Here is a 23838-nt window from a genome sequence, read left to right as displayed (position 1 = left end):
CTCTTTAGTTTCTACCGGCTTAAATTCCCTCACGAGCTGCGCCTGATTTAAGCTAAATAGATAGAGAAAAGTAAAGAATCTCAATAGTAATTAGAACATTTACTATTGTTCTTTCATTATTTCAAACAACATATTTTATGTTACTCTGTTTATTTGTACTTGAAAATACTGATAATACTTAATATAACACAACTGTCACAAGCCAATTTAGTAAATAAAAGAAATTAAGTTTCCCAGTACGCTAGTTAGTTTTGTATGCTATTTTAGATAGTGCCTCCGCTAATATCACATCTTTGGACAGAATAGACAGAAGTAATTAAGGTTACTTTTTTTTTTTTTTTTTTTTTTTACTATCCCTAAATGCTGTAACGAAAACGTGGACATGGCAATATTTGTCTCATGTTGTCTTGAATTATTTTTCGAAAACAGTGTTCTCGCTCATTTCTTTTAATTTCTTTTATTGTAATGAATATTTCATACTGCACAGAAATCATACTACTGCTGAAAACGTGAAAATTTGTTTCAGTGAAAAGTAAAGAAACGATCATATCGATGGGAAAGGGTAAAGTTCAGTGGATAGTGTATTAATATCTGTGTTGAATGTATATTTTTATCAATTTATAAAGAAATTTCATCTTTCATCAGCTTGACTCGAAAATACTATGATGGTATAGGGGGAATTCCTTATATCCCGGGACTCGAATCCAAATACAGAAGCATTAGTTATACTATTATCCGGCGCTTGGTACGCTATACAGATTTGTAAAGACTACCAGTCATTAGTTAACGGCGAGTTTTATTCATCAACTTATTGGTGGCCTATAGGAGAGAAAAAAGGGAGAGACCGTATAGAAAATAGCACTAATAATTATCAAGTTCGATTTCCGATCGTGTTTACATGTAGCTTCAAGAAACTATAACATAGAAAAGAACAAAATTAAAGTATGGACCTCAAACGAAAAAAAAATATTACGCACTAGTGACACGTAAAAGGAAAAGGTTTAATTTTGCATTAAAATTTAATGATGAGCAAAAATCTTCATGCAAACTTCGTAAAGCTCACCTACGCCAACGGAGGTTATAGTTAATACGCTTTTACAAATACTCACTATTAAGAACACATTATCACTCAGGATATTTCATTGATGTTATAAAAAGCAATTATCATATTTAGAATATAGTTTTCACTAAAAATTACATCATTTAGATTTTCTACACTTTGTATTATGTATTATCCATATTCTTAGAATAGAAAGATGAACCTTGTAAATGTGTAACACGCACGAAATTAACGCATACGAAGAAGTTTCTGAAATACGATGCGAGAAATAATCTTTTAAAAGAATAAAATTACAGAATTTGTGTAATTTTAGTCCTGTTGACGTTTCACCAACATTCACAGATCCTTTATGTAGCTTGGCCGAAAGCAAAAAGGGGCCGTCTCGATGCTTGCACATGCTGGGCACAAGTGATCTTACTGTGTAATTGGATATATAGTTCCATAAAATATTATTTAAAAATTGGGTGGGTTAATTTCGTTTAACTTTTCACTGTCATACTTGTGTTTGCATTTAGCATCACAAATGCACTTTGTAGAATATTATATTTCCACTAACACCACATTTTTGTAATAATATGTATCATCCTATGTTACAACAAAGGAAGAGAGTACATTCACGTTATCCTTAAGCGGCTGAGGAGAATTCCATATTTAAATATAGGGTGATATTTGGAGCAAACAAAAATTCTACGTAATCAGTGGCTCTTGATGGGTTGAAGTCCTTTGCTAAAATTTAGTAACAAAGAATAATAATCTTAAGACTAATTGAGGAGGTGAGCGCAACAGTTGTCTAACCCACATTTTCAAAAATGAAGAAAAATCAAGTTAAACACGTGTTTTTTGTACAACATGTACATATACAATGAATGACACATTCAACCACTTGTGGTTGTTTTTGGTATATTGTACAAAAAGCACACGTGTTTAACTTTAACTTGATTTTTCTCCATTTTTAAAAATGTGAGTTAGACCACTGTTGCGCTCAACTCCTCAATTTGTCTTGTTATAGCACTTAGTACTTATTAAAATTATTTATTGAATAAATAGTAAGAATTGTTTATCATTAAATAATAGATGTATTTTTACATTGCTTATAATCAGGATTAAGAATTAAACTTGTGTTTGTGTGGAAGAGGTTAATTAACACTATATGTAATTTTTCTAATTCGGTAAAATTATCTGCAATTGCAATCATATTTTCTTCAAATGAGATTCGTTTCTATGTATTCTGTTCAACTTTTATAATTCTACAACAAGAACTTAGAGGTTTAGAATATTTGTCTTACCTTGTTTAACATACTATTTGCTGTGGTTGGTTGAGCAGTAATGGGTTTATTAGGGGACGAAGACGAAGGCTCACACTGCTCAACGGCTGGCGACTGCACTACTATTCTTTCTGGTTCACTGGTGCAATTATGGCCTACAGGTATAAGAAAACGTTATTTAAATTTATTGCAGAAGAAATGTAAATAAATATATCTACTTACGACTTTCTTACCAAACTAGATTAACCATTAGTTGCTAGTGTTGCGGTTTCAGAATGGCTCCAAATGATATAAATAACATTTCCATATTTTTAAACATATTTTTCACTTAAATATTTAATCTATCTCTGATATCCCTTTTCTTTTAATCTAAAAATATTTACTACAGATTATATATTTTTCCGCAAATGTGAATAATGATTTCTTTAAAATGATGGATGTAAAATTTGTTAAACATTTATCAATAATGACAAAACTTGGTAAGAAATGTAGAGAAAATATATTACTAGGTGAAAATCATACATGAGAAATACTGTTGCTAAACATATTAAGAGACATTTGCTAAAGCATTTCTAAAAGAGAAAAAATTATATCGCTTCCTAACAACAATTACATCCAAACGTAAATAGTACATGGAGTACAACTCCTTAAATACCTATATATGTGGCTACTTTTATATAGTACTTTTTTACTGGAATAAAAATAGGTGAGATATATACAGGTACTATAAATATAAAAATACAATATAAAGAATAACATTGATGTTTTATTCAAATACAGCAAGCAATTAAGATCACCATGTGAAAGAGAAAAATTAAATTTTCACAAGTTTGTTTTACGTGAATAATTGTTTATTGAGTAAACAATGTGATTATAGTTTAATTTAGGAATTATAATTAATTTAACTGTTCAGTGAATATTATCAGAAATACTGACAAATTCTATCTTCTATATATATAAAAGAGAACGTACAAAATCCTTTGTCCGCTCATCACGCTAATACGGCTGAACCAATTTCTTTCATTTTTGGGGGGTTATTAGGATTTGGACCCTAGATGGTTTTTATCATATCACTTTAATTTTTAATTACCAGTGTCTTGAGATAATTGACCATTCAAGTGTCCATAACGTACAAATCCTTTGTTATAAGTTCATCATAGGTAAAAATAAACGTATTTATATGCAACCCGCATGACCGTGTCACTCGGCGGGTTAACATAAATGACAGGCGATATACAGCGGAAAATAGCTTGAATCTTCTGTTTAAAATTTTTTAATTGATTTGCTTATTTTTACAGACACTTTTACAATATGCCAGCACCGGGATGACCGCAGCGAAGCGGGGCGGGTTAACATAAATGACAGGCGATATAATGTTAAGATTTACTGCAATCTTCTATGGTTTTTATCATATCACTTGAAAGCGAAAAAGTAAAAATTATCTAAGTAACAAAGTTTATTGCGTTCCGGGGTGACCGCAGCGAAGCGGGGTGAACGCTGCTAGTAACCAATAAAATACAAATCTACATGAAGTGACACAAAACTACGGGTACATCCGGTTGGCGTGGAAAGTTGAAATTTGTCCTGCTTATACTTTTAGAAGAGAAACCAACAGGAAAATTGTTTAAAATATATTTTCACAATTCCAGCAGGTAAAAAAGGGGAAATGAAATAATTCCTATTGTCACTAAAATGGGCATTTATATATATATAAAATTTCACGTTTTAGGTACTGAAATTAGAGAATTGGGGTAAAAACTTGAAACTTGATATGCTTGTAGGTTTTTGTTAGTGTTATCTAAGTAAATCACCAAAAATAAAAAAAAAATCTAAGTTTATTGGGCTTTTATGGGGAACTGAAAAATCTTCGCCATGTTATTTAAATGAGACACCTTCCATACCCCATAATTATTAAGCACGTTCGATAGAACTACAATAATGATATTTGACATGCTTGTAGCCTCCGAGACTAACCCACGTAAAGAATTCCGAGATATTAATAGTGTTAGTTTTAAGAGGATCGAAGGTGGAAAAGAAAATGTTCCCATATTATTTAAATGGGGTTATTTTCCAATGAAAATCTTGCAAGTTTAGTTATTTTTAATACGAATAGAAACTCAAAACTTTGCACGCTTCTAGGTTTCTGAACCTATAAAACAGGAAATTCGTCAAAAATTAGAAAAATGTGTTTTTAGGTGGTTCTATTCAACCCCATGTATTTTAAAGTAGACTACTTCCACACCCCAGAATAGAAGTAGTTAAGGTACTTCCGGCAGCTGCAAGATCTTAAAACTTTGTAGAGTTTTAGGATTTAGGGTGTAACCAACAGGTAAAGTACGAAATGTTAGGTTTTTTGTGATATAAGAGAGGGTTCGGGGATATATATGAGTATAATGAATCTTGTTTATACGATAGTGTTTTAATTTTGATCGCACCAGGATGATACATTGCATGTACATTTGCTTGGTAAACTACTTGGTTTCATTTATTTGTCAGCTACATCCACCACCTTGATTCGAAATGGCGGACATAATTATATAAAAAAGTAGATACATAACTTTCTTAATGTTGAAGATAGAGTTGAAATGAAAAGTGTTTCTTAATCCTGGTAAGGATTCTTTACAACTCTTTTTTTTCTACCGTTTTCTCGATACGTATTCTGATTTCAAAATATCAATCGTTTTAAAATTTAAATCACCATAACTTCCTTATTAGTGATCGTATGGAAAAAATGAAAATGTTTTAACAAAAAGTATAAATCATCTAAGAGGTTTGGATTCGATCCCGTACGTCCCTTTGAAGGGCATCCCAATTTCTAAGAGTATACGATTCGAGTTCTATTGGTCCCTGAGGAGGTGACAATTTACAGGGGTATATGAGTTGGGGAATGATCCGGGGAGGGATCCCGGACGTCCCTCGTCGGGAATGAGCCTATTATATAAGAAATCGAGGATTCGATTCTTGGCATTAACCAGGGTGGGCGACCACGACCGGCACAAAAGATGCTGATGGAAGGATAAATAAGTAGGAGAAGTGGTCAATCTAGAGATTTGTCTAGATGAACCAAATTGCGAGACGAACCACATTGAATTTCGCTAATTAGTAACATGTACGGCAACACTGATATACTGTTATTAAGTTATATAAGATTAGATTAGATTTAATAATCATTCTATAGACCATATTGCGTGTACGTTTGTACAAAATAGTATAGAACTTATCAGTACTAAAAATAGATACAACACTTAGAACATATACAATGCTCTTGTTTTTAAGAACTTGTGAAAATATATAAAAGATAAATCAATTTTACAATCTATATAACAATGGTATGTGTGGATTTAATTACTATTTTATATACTATGTATATAGAGTATACATACAGTATGTTTGTATTTACCATCTGATATATACAATAGGGATTTAATTATTTTTAGAAGTTGCACAATGTACTGCTTAGGTATTCATCTACTGTATAAAATGTGTTATTTAATAGGAGTTTGCTTACTGAGTTGACAAAGAAGCTCTTTTTATGAGTATTTTTTCATATACCCAGGTAGCTTATTGTACACTTTTACATCCATATAGATATGTTATTTTCCGTATGCAGATGTTCTATGATACACAGTAGATAAGTTATCTTTCTTACGTATAAGATAGTTATGAATCACCATTGCTTTTAATATTATCCAAATGATCCCAAGTAATTTTGAGAAGCGAAGGAACTGTAACCATATTCAATGATTTAAATAATTTCTTATAGCTGGTCCATTTCTGTTATTTTGTAATGATTTTTCTATTTCAAAATGATTGTAATGATAATTTCGAATTATTTTACCTTTATTTAAAGAAATTGTGACAACGAATTGCACTATAGTAAAATTATTTTACCAAAATATTGTCATGAGAACAGATTTATCTAATTAAAATATTCGTTAAGTTTGGAGCATTGGTAAGAAGAACGATACTTTATAATAAATTTATTGTAAAAAAAAAAAAAAAAAAAAAAATTCAAAGTACCACTATAGGTCTACTTTACCTGTATGATAAATACGAACACAAAATTATTAGCACAAAAAAGCATAATCATTGGATTATCATCATTACTAATATTATTTCTATTTATGCCCTTTGACGGAAATTAACACGTATCGCGAATAACAGATAAAAATTATTTTCCAAACACTGGACGATAGAATTTCACTATCCTTGTTATGTGGTATCACCAAATTGTTATTGTTCCGTTTTATGTAAGTAAACACTAAATTTCCTAGTTACTTTGATTGCTTCATTATGTAGCTGATACGAACCGTATCACAATTTGCAGGTAGAATTTCACTAAAGAAGACTTTGTTACTATCATTGCTGCACATAACATTTGTAATTTTAATTTCTAAAAGAATATACTTTTATGTATTTCAACAGAAACTATTAAAATATTGAAATAAATCACAAGGCGCCTTGAAATGGCGCAATTATCACAAGATACATATTCGTCTCTGTTAATCATATGATGGCTCGAATGCCATCATTTTCCTCTGATATGGCTTCACTGTGTCTGGCCCTAGATAGGTGGGACGAAGATGGAATGAGGACAACATATAATTCTTTCTTTTCCCTAAACATAGGAAAAAGACAACACTATGGAAAATTCAACATTTATCACTAGTATGCATCACAATATAAGTACTATTCAATTATATTTAGTTATTAACGAAATTATATCGAGAAATCTCTGTTTTAGCCTTCTACAAGCTTCGATGAACATCAACTGATGCCATAGTTATAATAAATGATGATGTAACCAACGAAGTTAATCGGATGAAGACTTTTTGTTTGCTTTTTTTTCTTTCCCTTATATGAAAACTCTCCCAAATAATATATCTATGCTCTGTTGAAACCTCTAGGTGTTCTCTCAGGTATATGTATATTCGTTTGAAGCTTCTAGCTGCACTCCCAAGTATTCTGTCTGGCAAAAGTTCACTTCTAAGGATTTTAACTATATGTACCAAGGCTAAATAAAATGTTCTACGGGGTATATAACGTTGATACCGTTATAATGGTATGGAAAAAAAATCTGTGCGAGGCCGTAGTCCAAGCAAACGCGGGACTCTTGAGGCGAAGTCCCCACCTAGCCGAAGACTAGAAATTAATATAATTACATTTAAGGTACAATGTATTTTTTCTTTGGTATGTTGCTCTGTAAGTTGTAACGACAGGAGGTTTAATTTATTTGAGCGTTATTCAATATGTATATGTTAAGTCTCCACAGCGCAGCATACGCTGATTTTCAAGGGAATGCCATGTCAGCCAAACCTCTATTTGGAGGGTGTCAACGACGCATAAGTGGCATCCTTACAAACTGTAGCTGCAGTAACATCTTTCTAAGGATGACCCAGATCGAAGAGTGCAATTCTGTGAGTGGCCAGTAAACAATTGCGGAAGAACCCCAACTATGCAATGCAAATTTTACACACCGATGAAGCAAATCTTTGTTACAGGGGAAATAATATATATATATATATATATATATATATATATATATATATATATATATATATATATATATATATATATATATCTACGCTACTGGTCTCCAGATAACCTCAAGTGGACATATCCATGTAAAATAGTTGGTGCGGTAAAAATTATAGTGTGGGCAGGGATCTTGGGCACACGTATCATTGGCCCATTTGTTATTCCTAGCACCTTAACTGCAGAACGTTATTTGGACATGTTAGAACAACTCACTCTTCCCTCAGTGTCGGCCCCGGGTGGCAGCTTTCCCTTATTTCACGAACATGATGGAACAACATCTCGTTATGGACTGCAGGTTCGTCAGTATCTGGATGAACCATTTCCTGATCTATAGATTGGTTGACGTGGGCCAGTGGAATGGCCTGCCAGTTCACCTGAATTATCATCAATGGACCTTTACCTGAGGGGTAACCTAAAGGCAGTGGTATATGGCGAAAATATTAGGGAACTGGATCATTTGGAGGATACATGTGCACAAATCACACATGTGATATTGCTCCGTGTTCATACAACTTGGGAGACATGTCTGCAAACATGCATAGCGCAACACGGCCAGAACACTGAACACATTTTATAAGAGGTAATCTGAGATTCATGTAATTATAACTTATTATTACAGTTATGTTAAATCTATTTATACCATTGAGCTTGTCTTAAAATTCTAGCCCTGTTTCATATATCACATGACCTCCTTCCTATCTAAATATTTTAAGCGAGATTCAAAATGCTGAACAGGAAGATGGCGGCCGTTCACCTCACACGCACCATAAAGATTTCCCTCTGGCCTAACGTGTCATTACAATTACCATTTCTGGGTATCTACACTCGATTTAATTTCGTAAGGTGTAGGAGGGGATTTTTGATTCACTTTGTAGTATACATTTTTTTATTTATCAATGTAGGTATATATAAATCGTTTACGTATTTTGAAAATAATCCAATATTTAACTTAAAATTATAAATTAAATTTTACTTATTTTTTTTTTTTTATTACTACATATCAGACTTACCAGGATTATCACATGTAATATCATCATAAGAAGAGGAATTGCTATGAACTGTACTATTGTTTCCATTAAGATCAATTTCATTATTATTAGAATGATTATTATTTTGTAAACTTCTTCGGGGTGGTTTCGGCGGGGGTGTATTTTTTCCAGTTAACATATTGTGGTTGCTGTAAAGTAATAACACTTAAGTTCAAGTTCCGCTGTAATACTGTATTTTCTACACATACACACACACACACACATACACACACATACATACATACATACATACATACATACATATATATATATATATATATATATATATATATATATATATATATATATATATATATAACATTACATACTACGTACATTTCACTGTTATGTAGTATGAAGATTAACATTAACATTTGAATCAAAGAAGTGAAAAGAAGTTGAAGTTTTACCATCCAGTAAAGTGAAGGGTGTAACCTACAAATGACACAGAATACTAAAGAATCATTACAAGGTAATTGATCATAAATATTTGAATCATAAATGAACTAGATGGATGCGAGAGAAATGAGTTCGATAATTAAAATTTGCATTTCCTCCAAATAATTAAAATTATACCTTTGTCTTTCTTCACTTGTACTCAAAATTTACTTCTGAGTATTTTGCCTCTTGTTATCATAGTTGGCACAAAGATAAATTTATTTGTTAAATCTTAATTTTAGGTAACGAAATTTAACAAGAAAACGGTACGAAACTGCCTATTCGCTCGCAGGATCGACGAAAGAGAACGGAGAAAGGGTGGAGTTAGCAGGCTTTCCAGAATACAATGAAGAAAAGTAAAGGTATAATTTACTGAAGGCTCATAGGTAATTTACACAGTAATACGACTGTAATCCATTAAGTATTGATTCAATTGAGTGTAGGTGAGAAGTTAGCATTTTTACATGTAACTATGAGTTCTCAACCACTAATCCTGAAACCGGTTATCGAGACTGTCTTTTTTAAGGATTTTTTTCCTCATTTTTATTTGGAAAATGCCGATATAGTATTTTTAAATATTGGAATAACAAAACTTATACAGAACAGTTGATTTTTTGTATGAAAAGTATCAGATGTATTTCCCCTACATAAACAAATTTAAGTACATTATAACTAAATGAATTGGTTTTTAAGGGTTTACTTCTAACTGTTGTGCTACTTCAGAGCCGACAGGTCTGTGTACATGCTCCTGTTACTCATGATTCTGTGTGGGAACCTATGAGATCTTCAAAAGTTTCGATACGAATCTTACTACTTAACTGAGAATTCACGTTAGTTAGTAGTTTCTGTACTTTATAACATTAATCTGGAAAATAAAGTTCAATAAACAGACAGTAATACCGACCTAAAGCAAAGCTCACAGAGTAAATATATTTTTTAAAAAAAATATATATTGTTCTAAATAAATATTCTAAATTTAATCAGTTGAGAATGCTCAATGAGCATTGCCAGAACAAACTTAAAGAGAATGGAGAGATGGAGCGGGAAGGATAACTGTCATAGTTCCTAGATATAAATCTTTTTATCCGCACCTTCTTCTCTTTCTCGCAAAAATTAGTAAAATATCATCTCTCTATGACTTACAGTTCTCGAAATATGGCTGCTTAAATATCTAGAAATTTGAACTTTTTTTGGCCAATATCTGGGGGACGGTGGCCACTTGGCCAGTAGACAGTTAATCAGTGGCCACCGGTTACTATTTGGTATCAAAATGTTCACCATCCTCTTAGGTATTGAACAAAACCAATATGATCTCTGTGTGACTTACGGTTCCGAGATTTGGCTTCTTAAATCTCCCGAAATCGGCACTATCTTTTGGCCAATATCTCGGGACCGGTAAGCCATAGAGAGAGATATTGGTCTTTATCAATTCCTAATAGAATGTTAAACATTTTCATATCGATATTAATTGATGTCCACTATCCAACTGGCCACTGGCCAAACAAGTGGTCAGTTGGACAGTGGCCATGGTTACTATTTGGTACCAAAATATTTACCATTCTCTAATGTATTGATCAATATCAATATCATCTCTCTACAACTTATGGTTTCCAAGCTATGGCTCGTTAAATATCTAGTAATTGGTCAGTTTTGGCCAATATCATGGGAATGGTAAGCCATAGAGAGATGATATTGGTCTAGATCAATACCTAAGAGAATGGTAAAAATTTTGGTACCGATATTAGTTGGTGGCCATTGGCCAAACCAGTGGTCAGATGGACAGTGGCTACCAATTACTATTCGGTACCAAAATATTTACCATTCTCTAATATATTGATCAATATCAATATCATCTCTCTACAACTTATGGTTTCCAAGCTATGGCTCGTTAAATATCTAGTAATTGGTCAGTTTTGGCCAATATCATGGGAATGGTAAGCCATAGAGAGATGATATTGGTCTAGATCAATACCTAAGAGGATGGTAAAAATTTTGGTACCTATATTAGTTGGTGGCCACTGGCCAACTGGCCATTGGTCACCGGTTAGTCTTTGATATAAAAATATTTACCATCCTCTTACGTATTGATCAATATAATCTCTCTACAACTTACGTTCCCGAGTTATGGCTTGTTAAATATCTAGAAATTAGCCATTTTGGGCCAATATCACGGGAACGGTAAGTCATAGAGAGATGATATTGGTGTTAATCAATACCTAAGAGTATGGTAAACATTTTGGTACCGATATTAATTGGTGGCTACTGGCCAACTGGCCATTGGTCAAACCAGTGTCCAGTTGGACAGTGGCCACCGGTTACTATTTGGTACCAAATTTTTAACATCATTTTAGATATTGATCAACACCATTACGATTTCTGTATGACTTACGGTTCCCGAGATATGACTCCTTAAGTTTCTGGAAATCGGCCATGTTTTGGCCAATATCTCGGGAACGGTAAGGGTGACGCGAAAAATTTAATCACTTTCTTTGATAGTTTTTGATGCTCTATCGAATGCAGGGTTCAAAATTGAAAAACATCTCAAATAACAGACAGATGGACAAACAGACAGACAGACAGACACAAGAACATAGAGGATTCAGTAGCGAACTTTTTAAGTTCGTTGAAAATTATTTACATACTCAATTCACTCATTAGCCATAAAACACAGTAACTTCATAGAGATATTTCAATTATGATAACAATATAAATTGAAATACAAATTGAACGGAAAAACGTTGTATATTTTATAACCTCCAAAAGATATTTTTAATTGTAGAAACGTCAACCGTGAAGGGAAAAACAATGTAACACTAAAAGATGTTGCATACTGCTAAAGAAGATGAAGCTTGTGCTAACAAGACAGCATTACCTACAAAAACTGAGTAGTGCTTGTAAGAAGAGGTTGTATTCGAAAAGAGCAAATAAATAAGACGAAACGAAATATTGAGAAAACATGTTTACTTGGATTTCATATTGTTGGACTTGTGAACGATACACTTTAAAAAAAAAAAAAAAAAAAAAAAAAAAAAAAAAAAAAAAACTCCTGAATGGAGAAAAGAAGACAACTTCTTTTCTGGTCTTTGAACAAGGTCTTAAGAAAAAGACTTACCACTTTCGTTTATGCATGTTTCTGTATGAAGTATAGGACTGTATGGTTCAGAAATACGACACTATAGAAAAATTGTAACAGAAGACTATAATAAATTGAAATATGGCTATTAAAAAGAGTGGAGAAGTTCTGAGCGAGTGGAAACTCTGAAGCACATTCGAAGAATCAAATGAAAGGAACATTTACCCGAAACAATATCTTCACAAAGTGACTTTTTTATCGTTAAATTCCCATAACAATTGAGCACTACAGCATATCCCTTAAACCAAATCGGTAGATGACATTGAAATAAATAACATCGTAATATATATCATCATCAAACAATAGTTTTAGTTTGATGTCTTGTTTCATTCAATGTCTTAATTTATTGGATGGAATAGTAAAGCAATGAGAAGAAGCTACTAAAAGTAGAGGAAAGAACAGCAGTAGTGATAATAATTAAATGTTTTTAAGGTCGTTATTTGAGAATCAATTGTAGGCAAAATGTATGGTAAATGGTATGGTATAATTAGAAAGGATAGGAGAAGAAACTAAACTTGACGATCGATATTAAAGAAAGCACTTCTCACGTCAAGAGGAAGAGACTAGTGGGTACCAGAGTACATGAAGCTTGCCAATTCGTAGCAAAGAACTTGTCAATAGTGGCAGAATGCATATGGTAATGATGATTTACAAAACAAAACTAATTTTCGATTTTTCCACGAACATAAAGAAAGAGTTAGAGTAATTTTACTAAGAAACTAGAATTCAACAATTAAACCAGAATTCAATTAATTTTTATAGTTGCCATGTTACTGTTGACCTGATGTTAAATTGCAATAAATAATAAATTTTGCTGATATGGTTTGAATGGTGCTCAACATAGTCATAAGATTTTGCTTAGGGCTATAACGTGCTGGGACTTTTCAAAACTTTATGTGAGAACGTTTCATAATATGTATAAGCCTAACAGTTACTTTTGTCTGCTACTTAGCTAACAGTTTCCAATGCAGTTTTGGCGTTATATTATTGTTATATATTATAAAAGTTGTTAGCTTGTATTCGACTATACAAAAAGTAGAGTCTCTATATGAATTAATTCATGTCTTGATTTATATAAATTTATAGAAATACAGGATGTCCAATATACAATGCAACCCGGAGTTTGGGATAGTAGAACTTTTGAACCGGAAGCGGTACACAAATAATTGTTATACCAAAATGAAGCCTTGTTGATGCATATATTTTTAAACTAGGAAACAATGATTGATGTACACTAGGAACCACACAGTGTTGCCAGATGTAACCGAAGGTGTAAATCAATTGTTTTAGAAGACATGTAAATTGACTTATAACTCATACGTATAGATGTTCTGTCGTTAATTTTCAGTTTGTATAGTTGGAGTAGCTTGGAAACTATGGAATGGAACAAAGAATTTTTTATTTCCATCGATAACTAATCGGATGAGGCCTCTGTAAGAGGTTACTAGGGAAAACGTAGTTTTCATAAATTAACATTCTGAATTGGCAACAGTGCTGATGTTTCAGTGCATCAAAAGGTGTGCTAAGGATCTGTCTACATTATGCAATTCCTGAAACCAATGAAAAACAAACTTTGAAATGATAGTGATAAAACTTCTACTTACACGCACCTGACTGCTGTTCATTGAATCAAAACGGAGGCACTTCCAGAATCTGCCTTAGAACTGACAATTCAGTTCGTAATGAATAGCAATGTTGTCGGGTGCATGTAAGTAAAAGTTTTATCACGATCATTTCAAAGTTTGTTTTTCATTGTTTTCAGGAATTGCATAATGTAGACAGATCTAAGGATTCAGTGCACACCTTTTGATGCACTGAAACATCAGCACTGCTGCCAATTCAGAATGTTAATTTATGAAAACACGTTTTCCATAGTAACCCCTTACAGAGGTCTCATCCGATTAGTTATCGGTGGAAATGAAAAATTCTTTTTTCCATTCCATAGTTTCCAAGCAACTCCAACTATACAAACTGAAAATTAATGACAGAATATCTATACGTATGAGTTATGAGTCAATTTACGTGTCTTGTAAAACAATTGATTTACACCTTCGGTTACATCTGGCAACACTGTGTGATTCCTAGTGTACTTCAATCGTTGCTTCCTAGTTTAAAGATATATGCAAGAACAAGATTTCATTTTGGTATAACTATTATTTGTGTACCGCTTCCGGTTCAAAAGTTCTACTATCCCAGACTCCGTGTTGCATTGTATATTGGACACCCTGTAGTTTGATTTCAAGTAACTTCGTTTCTTCAGTTAAGTTACTATATTTATCTTTTAAGCAAAGTAGATGTGAGTAATACTCATAATGTAGTAAGAAGTTACAGTTCATTACCTCCTGATAACAATCTCTATTTCACCTTCAGACTGCGATATAAGCTTTTGAACATCTTCAAACGTTTTTCCTGTAAGAGACGTTCCATTCCACTCTAATACTTGATCACCTGGAATTAACAGAGTGAATTTAGCTTAAGTTCTTAGAAGCTAGGAAAATGACATAAATATATAAAATTCAGATTTGTTCCGCAATCAACCACGGGGCAAAAACCAGAACACTCTACTGTATTTCTCATGAATGCAATGATTAACATTATTCTGATATATTCTAGTAAACTAGCTTCGAGTTTTGCTTCAATTTACTGCAATGTGAAAGGAAGAAATATTTTAAAGATTGTTCTAAGGTATTTTTAATTCTTTTCAAAAATCATAACTACTATATGTTTAAGTTTCATCCTTTTAGAATTAGAAAACAAAATCTGTCAGTTAATGTGTTCTGCGTCATATAAAGTCATTAAGTACCTTCTTTTATATCTCCAAGGCTTTCTACAACTCCTCCAGGGTAGATCTTAGCGACATAAGCACCTAATTGACCTCCAGAGCCGGGGATCTCCTTTCCTCCTATTACCCTCATGCCAAGACCATTGCCTGAAAGTCACTCACAATTAGGTAAAATAGGTGATACTGAACTTTCGTGCTTCAAAAAACTAAAATATTGAATAAATAAAGAAAAAATTTACTTTTTCCAGGAAATTTTTATATTAGTTTCTATTTATATAAAACTAGAAGAAAGAGCAAATTGTTTCAATCCTTGTATTTGAAATTTATTTTTTGAAAAGAAATATTATAATACAGTATTACGAGCCAGAACTTATAATTATATTTATTTATCTTTGTTGCTTCCTCATCAGTAAAGCAAATGTTAAAATTATACCAGTATAGGAAATTCTTAAACCAATTGTCGGAAATAGAAGTTCCTTAGTTTACATAATAATATTGTTTTCAAGATTACGAACTCGAAATGTAATGCTTGAGAATAAAGGTATAAACTTGTATATCCCTTTAAACAAATGCTTGAAATTCATTCTGCAGCATATAAATAAAATTTAAACTTCTTGATGAACCATTTCAAAATATAAAAACCAATAATTCTTTCGATAATTTCTTATTGACGTTTTAATAACAATTTTTTTTTTAAATATATATTTCTAAATATATGATTCTGATTTTAAGTCTATGCAATTGAAGTAGATTGTCTCTTGTAATGAAATAAGGTAAAAGGAGGTACCTCCAACTGATCTATCCTTGGGATCCCGAGTCAAAAGCAGTCGTTTTACAGGAAAGTTGTACTTCGCCGTTGTGTGCTGTAGATAGGATGCCTGAAATAACAAGAGGCACAAAGAACTGAATCTTTATATATTAATTATAATAAGTATCATAAGACAAATTTACTACTTTACGTAGAATATTTACTGTGATATAAGGTAATTTATTCTGTCCATATGAGTTTGAAACTTAGTGAATATAGGAAAAATTCTCATGTAATAATTCATATTTTACACTTACTAGCAACAACACTTTTTTTTTTTTTTTTTTTTTTTTTTTTACAAACAGGAATAAAATACATAACTTTATTGTTTAAAATAAACTATAAGACACCAACAACACTTACGATCTGGAGGTTTACACATGAAAAAAGTTGTGCTGGGGTTCAAGTACATCGAATGTTTAATGAAAATGTTGCATACATTTGCAGATAAAGAACTTCAAAATTTCAAAACGAACAAACAGATAAATAAATAAATATATAATATCTTATTCTGCAATATTTAACATTTCATATAACTATTATAATACGATATATAATAAGTTGTTACATATAACTATTATAATGCTTTAATGTTACTGATACTTGTAATATAATTATGGATATTCAAAGACGAAACTAGTAATTAGATTTAATTCATTGAAGCCAAGATCTGGTACATATTTAAGTTAGATTATGTATGATTAGTACATTGGCTATCATCACTGTTAATATCGGCTTTCGAAAAAAACTGAAGATTGGATTTCTTAATTCAAACAAATCATTGAAAGCCTAATGATACTAGACTAACACAAAGAGATTAGTTCTCCGTCCTGGAATCAAACTTGGAATTAAAGGAAGCGTGATAACAATTCACTTACAAATTAGCAAAAGAACAACCACGAAAAAAGAAACTACCTTATGATATTAAAAATGGTACAGTCACAAAAAGAAAACGTAAACTTCTTTCATTTTGCAAATAGCTGTCAGGACAGCGAGCAATTTGGAATAGCAATTCCATGTTATTTTGCATTTTTAAATTATCATATACTGACATAAGTGTTTTGTTATTGTTGTTGTTGTAACGGAAAGAACAGTTAAATATCAATAGTTAAATACCGAAAGAAAGTACATATATTATACTAGTACAATAAACCTTCATTAAATCAAGATTTCTCCATTATAGCGATTTGAAAAACTGAAACTGCTTATGAAATTAAATCAAAATCATGTACATAACTTGGAAATACAATTGCCATCATACATGAAGAAATAAAAGGAATGCATGTAGCTTAATTTCAACTAACTTTACACATACAGACGCTGCTTGTTGGTCAATTTTGTTCCAAATATTGTTCTCAAAACTTTGTGTTCGAATAATTTCAGTGTGTATTATTCTCTGCAGATAAGTGTCTAATTCCAACATCATACATTATAACAGACAAAATTATTTTTAATGTAGATATTTTACTTTTAATTTCATATATGTATTTGAAGTATCATATATTGTCCGCTACTAATCATTATTCTTTACTCTTTTCGTTTTTACTTGATACAACTACGTCTAAGTATTTAAATATGTTCATCTCCCGTTCATTATTAGTATCATCGAAAAATATTTCTGTTGCTTTTATGAAAATCCTCTCTAGTTATCACCGCGACCTTTACCTTAACTTCATGTACTTCCAGATCGACTTTTCACTCTCTGACACGAAGAAAATTGCAGTTTTTTTTTTTTTTTTTTTTTTTTTTTTGCAAACCTATCATCTCTTCACTAGGGCTATTCACTAGATGAGCAGCTGATTAAAATCATTAAATGTTAATCATATATGACTATTTAATTTTCCTAATCACGCTATAAAGCAAAATTAAAAGTAATGGATTAAGAGTTTCCCTTCTTCACTGTTATGAAATTTGCAAGTACCAAATTCTTTTCTATTCTCACCTTACTGCCCATTTTACTAAGATATTATTTTACCAATGTTACAATCTTCTTGGGAATTCCAAATTGTAAATATTCTTTCTTTTAAACTGAATCATATTATTTCTTAAAATTTATGCAAAGTTGCTTGTTTAGTTACAAGTACATATTTAACTCCATCTTAATTGTCAGAAAACGTCTTTTTCTTTGAACCATATAAAGTGATATATTCTTTACGTCCATGTTCCTCAATAATTAAATTGTAAGCACTTTCCTTTCACATAGTCCCAACGCCTATAAGACAAGACTTGAAAATCTAATGATACATTTACTGAAGGCATTATTATTTTAATATTCGCTTATAATAATTAAATAATATATATATATATATATATATATATATATATATATATATATATATATATATATATATATAAGAAACAACACCGTGAATCTAAGAGGAGGCCATCTGATTTACGACGTAAACACCAATTAAATTACGTTTAAATAAACTACCACCTTTAGTGCAACATTATGCAAACTCAGTTGCTGTTGCAAAACTAAGAATAGTAGAATTCACTACATCTTACTGTTCATCAGTATAGAAAGTGTTTCAAATCTTATTTCTTACAATGTTGACCATATTCTTGGAAACATTATTTTGGAGCTAATGTTAATAAATTAAGAGCGACTACAGTACAACAAGCCTGGTCAAACCTTACTAATTTGCTTCAATGAAGATTACTTTTCTATATCAAAATATTTAAACTTAAAGTAATAAAATTAGTTACGTACTATTTATAAGGTTAATATAGTATGGTAAGGTCAATAAAAATCAAACGCCTTGAAAGGAAACTAAAATAAAAACTCTCACTAAGTGTGTTTGTATCTCTTTCTGATGATGATAAATATTCTTCCTGAAAGAAAGTGATGATGTTGGATCTTAGTCCTCTTTTGTGATTAGAAAACATCACTGGGAATTGATGGCCATGCAGAGATTAAGAGAAGGAAGGACTTGGCACATGCTTAAGATGAAGTATAATTTAATATTACTCAAAAATGAATCAGCTATGCTTAGTAATGGAGTATAAAATTTTTCAAGTCTTTCAAAGTGAACTGTTTTGTCATTCCTGGTACACAACCGACTTAGCATTTCATGTGAATACTTTCTACAGAAACGTGTTCTAGTGAAAGTTATTAATCATTTTAATTTGATTCTTACTTTCATTGTTGAAAATAAATGTTGTAATTCACAATTATACAATATATATAAGAAATGCAAAGAATATGAAATATATATATATATATATATATATATATATATTCCATATTCTATTACACTTCATACGAAGTACAGAGTGGTCTCTAGAATTAACGTATGTTTATTTTAAATAGATACCTGTTAGTTTTCTACTTATGAGACCTTTTCAGAAAAATTAATTTTTCCATGGCTATAAAAGTAGTCAAAAAATACTATGAATGTTTGAACTGTGTAGTAAGGGATTATCAATAAGTATAGAGATAGAAAGCACGATGGATATTTTGTTTTCGGTAAACTTTTTCTGATACCAGTTGAAGTAAGATGAAGGAAGAGCATCTTTTTTATAACACAAACATACACAGTGCAACATAATGTAAGTACACTGATTGCAGAACAAACAAAATGCGCTTTTCGTTTTTGCATAAAGCATCATGCAAGCACATTTCACAGCTGAAGATGCAATTCATTAACATCAATATCCTTTGAGAAATCATTTAATGATAGAATGATTTAGAATGTGTTTTCAGTTCCACATTCAAAAATGAAGTATAATTGGCATTACCGTCTGACGTCATGCTTATACAGTGATAATTCAGTCAAGGATGTAGCAGAGAACAAACACACATTACAACACCTGGCTTATGATTTGGAAATGTAGCTTACGTTCTTACTTGCGCTTTCTTCGGTTGGCCCCTGGCATCATTCCCACTGCATCCCACTGGATTGGACTTCTGTGCCTTTCTTGAACTTCCTCCAAGAGTACCATAGTCCTCCGAGTAAGATTGGGATTTACTAGGAATTTTACCAGAATATCTTTTCTTTCCTGTTAAATTGTAAGTCACAAATAATACATATAATTTCCATTCATGTTAAGGTTATAAATTCAGATATTAAATGATTGAAAAAATAGTGGGTTGATCATGCTGTAGCCAATATCAGTTAATGCTTTCTTGAAATTATTTCTTCTAAAGAATGATTGATGTGGATATTAATTTGTATGTTCTATAAAAAATTATATTGAAAAATGTTGCTGTTGGTCTTGTGATATTAAAGTGTAGACAGAAAAGTAATAGAAGTATATATTCAGAAATAAAAACATAAAATATTTTGTGCAAGTTCTATTTTGTGAAAACTACCTTATATGTGATCAGTATTCAGGAATAGATACTAAGTGTAAAAAAAAAAAAATAAAAATAAGTAATAATAATAATTTATCAGTTTATCTAGTAATTGGGCAAAATGTGAGTTGATTTTTAATGTCTAACAAAGAAGGCGAATTATGACCAAAGTTTTGGCTACAACATATGAAGTATTTGAAAAAAAAAACTTGGACACTTACCTTTCTTTCGAAAGTGTCCTGTATTCACATCTGTAGAAGAGATTGTTTGATACACAGGCGTGCAAGAGATTTTATTCAAAAATAAGGAGAAAGGCCTTTGTATCATGCTAACAATCCACTAGGTATGCGTGCAGGGCTCTCAAGTAAAAGTAAATGTCCAAGTTTTTGCATTTAATTGTAAATAAGGCTTTAAATGCATTTGTACATACAGAGGTTTATTTGTGATGTCTCAGAAATAATAATAATAATAATAAAAGTGGACTTTCATTTAAATGATATAGTCTAAAAAGATAATGTTATTACTATAACTACCACACTACTACTGCTAAAGCTATTTGAGGTGAAAGGTTACGTTTTGGATATACATATCTATAAAGCAAATTTCGCAGGCTGGAGAAAAATGAACACTTACCTGAGATTAATTCCATTGTAAATGGAAGGAAACAAGAACCAATTTTCACTAACTATTGTTTCCTTAGCTATAAACACTTTTGCCATTGAAACAGGGTAAATAAGTATTGAGAAGGTAGTTAAGGTACACCAGAAATCTTGGATGAAGAAAGAATGGAAAACGCTCTACGCCAGTTCACAAGATAAACTATAAGAAACTTTCCATAGGGCATGGATTATGTGGTTAATAGTGTCGAAGTGTGTACTAAACAAAGATGATAACTGAAAACTACCTCTGTTTCATGTTTTTCTCATATTTACAGGTTTTCATTAAAGCATATGTAAGTTTCGAGGTCAATTCTTGTGCTTCAACGAAAGCAAGAGAGAAATCAAGTTATATTACAATCGCGTTAAGTACTGTGTTTCTTTCTTAATTTTGTTTAACGTTCAGGAAAATTCGATTTCTTTAAAAGCAAAATATGGAATCCGGAAAACTGCAGAATACATAATGTGGATTTATCTATTTATTATTTTAAAGATTACCCTTTCAAAGTAGCATCATATATTTTACCTATGAAGAACACTGAGAATCACTATGATAAAATATGTCTAATTTTAGATTTTATTTAAATAGCTGATTGAAGTTGTGATACATATTTTCTTTTAACTTAAATAAGTGATATAACATGTTATGAAGATGTCCATATCTAAATTCCTATTAAGTTGGAATAATATATAATTTGTTTACATCATTTGTGTAATATATATACATACAATGAAACACATATCCGTCAGCACAGTTCAAGTGGTAGCACTAATTGTGTCTAAACAGATAAGTTACGAGTACTGATTGTTATTGAAATTAAAACTAAAATTAAAGTTAAAAAAATGGAAAAGAAAAAAGAAAATGAAGAAATCTTGAAACATATAGCGTATGACTTTTAACAATTTTCTGCAGAAGAGTCAATGTAGCCCGTAAACTTAATGGTTAAACGCTTAGCTTGCCAATGTTGAGATGAATTTTCTAGACTTCAATAGCACATATCTCATTTCACCATTCCATTTTTTTTCTTCATCAGATAAAGAATTACATACTATCAAAATATAACTCTAGTTATGTAATTTCGTTTGTTATTTACAACTACCGTCAGCACACCAGCACAGACACACACACACACACACACACACACACATACAAGGTCTGTATGATAAGTAATGAGACTCGCCGCGCCGCGGCGCGCGTGTCGCTGGAGCGGGTTTGTCGGTGATGGAGGATGTAGGGGGGGGGGTCCGAGCAAAGCAACGCACCGCGCGTCAGTTGGCTCCGAGCCTTAGTGGAGCGCGGACAAGCCTTGGACAAAGCCCTTGTGAACATTCTTGTCACGGCGGAAAATCAACAAACATGGAGGGTTCCATCGAACAGCGTTATGCGATCAAATTTTGCGTTCGCCTGGGGAAAACGGCTACTCAGACGCTTTCTCTCATCACGGAGGCCTACAAAGAGGAAGCCCTATCCAAAGCCCAGGTGTTTCGTTGGCACAGTGCGTTCCGGAACGGCCGGGAAAGCGTTGAGGATCTGGAGAGGGCTGGACGCCCGACAACAGTGACTACGGACGAAACTGTGGCAAAAGTGAGGGATCTCCTGAACTCAGACCGTCGATTATCGTTGAGATTGATTGCTGATGAACTCGATATGAACCACACAACAGTGCACAAGATTGTGACGGAACAATTGGGAATGAGAAAAATCTGTGCGAAACTGGTGCCGCGAGTGTTGACTGACGAACAAAAGCAACGACGTGTTGATTGTTGTCAGGAACTGTTGAACCTCATGAACAGTGACCCTAACTTTGAAGATGACGTCATAACAGGTGACGAGTCGTGGGTGTTCCAGTACGACCCTGAAACGAAACGTCAAAGCGCGGAGTGGCACACTCCTGCGTCCCCGCGCCCCAAGAAGGCCAGAATGTCGAAGTCAAAGGTGAAAACAATGTTGATTGTTTTTTTTGACAATGTGGGGGTGGTCCACAAGGAGTTTGTACCCCAAGGACAAGCCGTCAACGCCGCCTTCTACAAACAAGTCCTTGAGAGACTGCACAGGAGCGTCAAGCGGAAAAGACCGGCGATCGCTAGTCGGTGGAAGTTGCATCACGACAATGCCCCTGCCCACACCGCCTTCTTAGTGACCTCCTTTTTGACCCGGATTGGGGTGGAAGTCCTTCCACAACCACCCTACAGCCCAGATGTGAGCCCGGCCGACTTCTTCCTCTTCCCGAAGCTGAAGCCCCGCTTGAAAGGAACCCGTTTTGCAGACGTCACAGCCATCCAAGCAGCCGTGACCACATTTCTAAAGGACATGCCGGCTGCTGACTTCCAGGGGGCGTTTGCAGCGTGGAAACATCGATTGCAGAAGTGCATCGACGCAAGAGGAGAGTACTTCGAAAGCTTTTAAGTCCCTGTACAGATCAGATCAATAAAACAATGTTTCCAGACCTGGTCTCATTACTTATCATACAAACCCTGTATATATATATATATATATATATATATATATATATATATATATATATATATATATATATATATATATATTGTGTCTGGAAACCTATGAAGCAATATGAGAAGAGTGTTGGCTTCTGAATGAGTAGTGTGGTCAAAGAACTTGATAACTCACAAGAACCAAATTGTTGAATTAAAGCAATTGAACTTATAAATTAATGTTCAAAATCGCACCTTCCAATTACCTGCTCAAATTTTAATTGATTTTTTCAACAATTTTTGATGCTTAAATTGTTAACAATTATTACGATGATTAAATAATTTTCAGAAAAGTTCATCAGATGTTTATAAGTTGGCAATGAGAGGGAATGACAGTGAA

The 23838-nt window shown here is 32.5% G+C and overlaps 1 protein-coding gene across 11 annotated transcripts in view; it reads right to left on the bottom strand.

The window, feature by feature from the left end:
* The window catches only part of LOC145688130 (uncharacterized), a 669087-nt gene that overhangs the window by 60398 nt on the left and 584851 nt on the right, over window positions 1-23838 (bottom strand). For 10 of the 11 annotated variants that reach the window (XM_081761906.1, XM_081761908.1, XM_081761907.1 and 7 more), the window contains 6 exons: window positions 19903-20054; window positions 16032-16122; window positions 15266-15391; window positions 14802-14910; window positions 8874-9040; window positions 2347-2480 (listed from right to left, as the gene is read on the bottom strand). In XM_081761906.1, coding sequence (XP_081618032.1) covers window positions 2347-2480; window positions 8874-9040; window positions 14802-14910; window positions 15266-15391; window positions 16032-16122; window positions 19903-20054 — 779 coding nt within the window. Of the gene's footprint in view, window positions 1-2346; window positions 2481-8873; window positions 9041-14801; window positions 14911-15265; window positions 15392-16031; window positions 16123-19894; window positions 20055-23838 lie in introns of those variants that run through there. The other variant, XM_081761917.1, reaches the window with a different exon arrangement.

This window comes from Thermobia domestica, chromosome 6, assembly GCF_964235325.1.
Source record: "Thermobia domestica chromosome 6, izTheDome1.hap1.1, whole genome shotgun sequence".
NCBI lineage: Eukaryota > Metazoa > Arthropoda > Insecta > Zygentoma > Lepismatidae > Thermobia > Thermobia domestica.
Note: the sequence above shows the minus strand (reverse complement) of the source record. Positions and strands in the feature narration are given on the sequence as shown.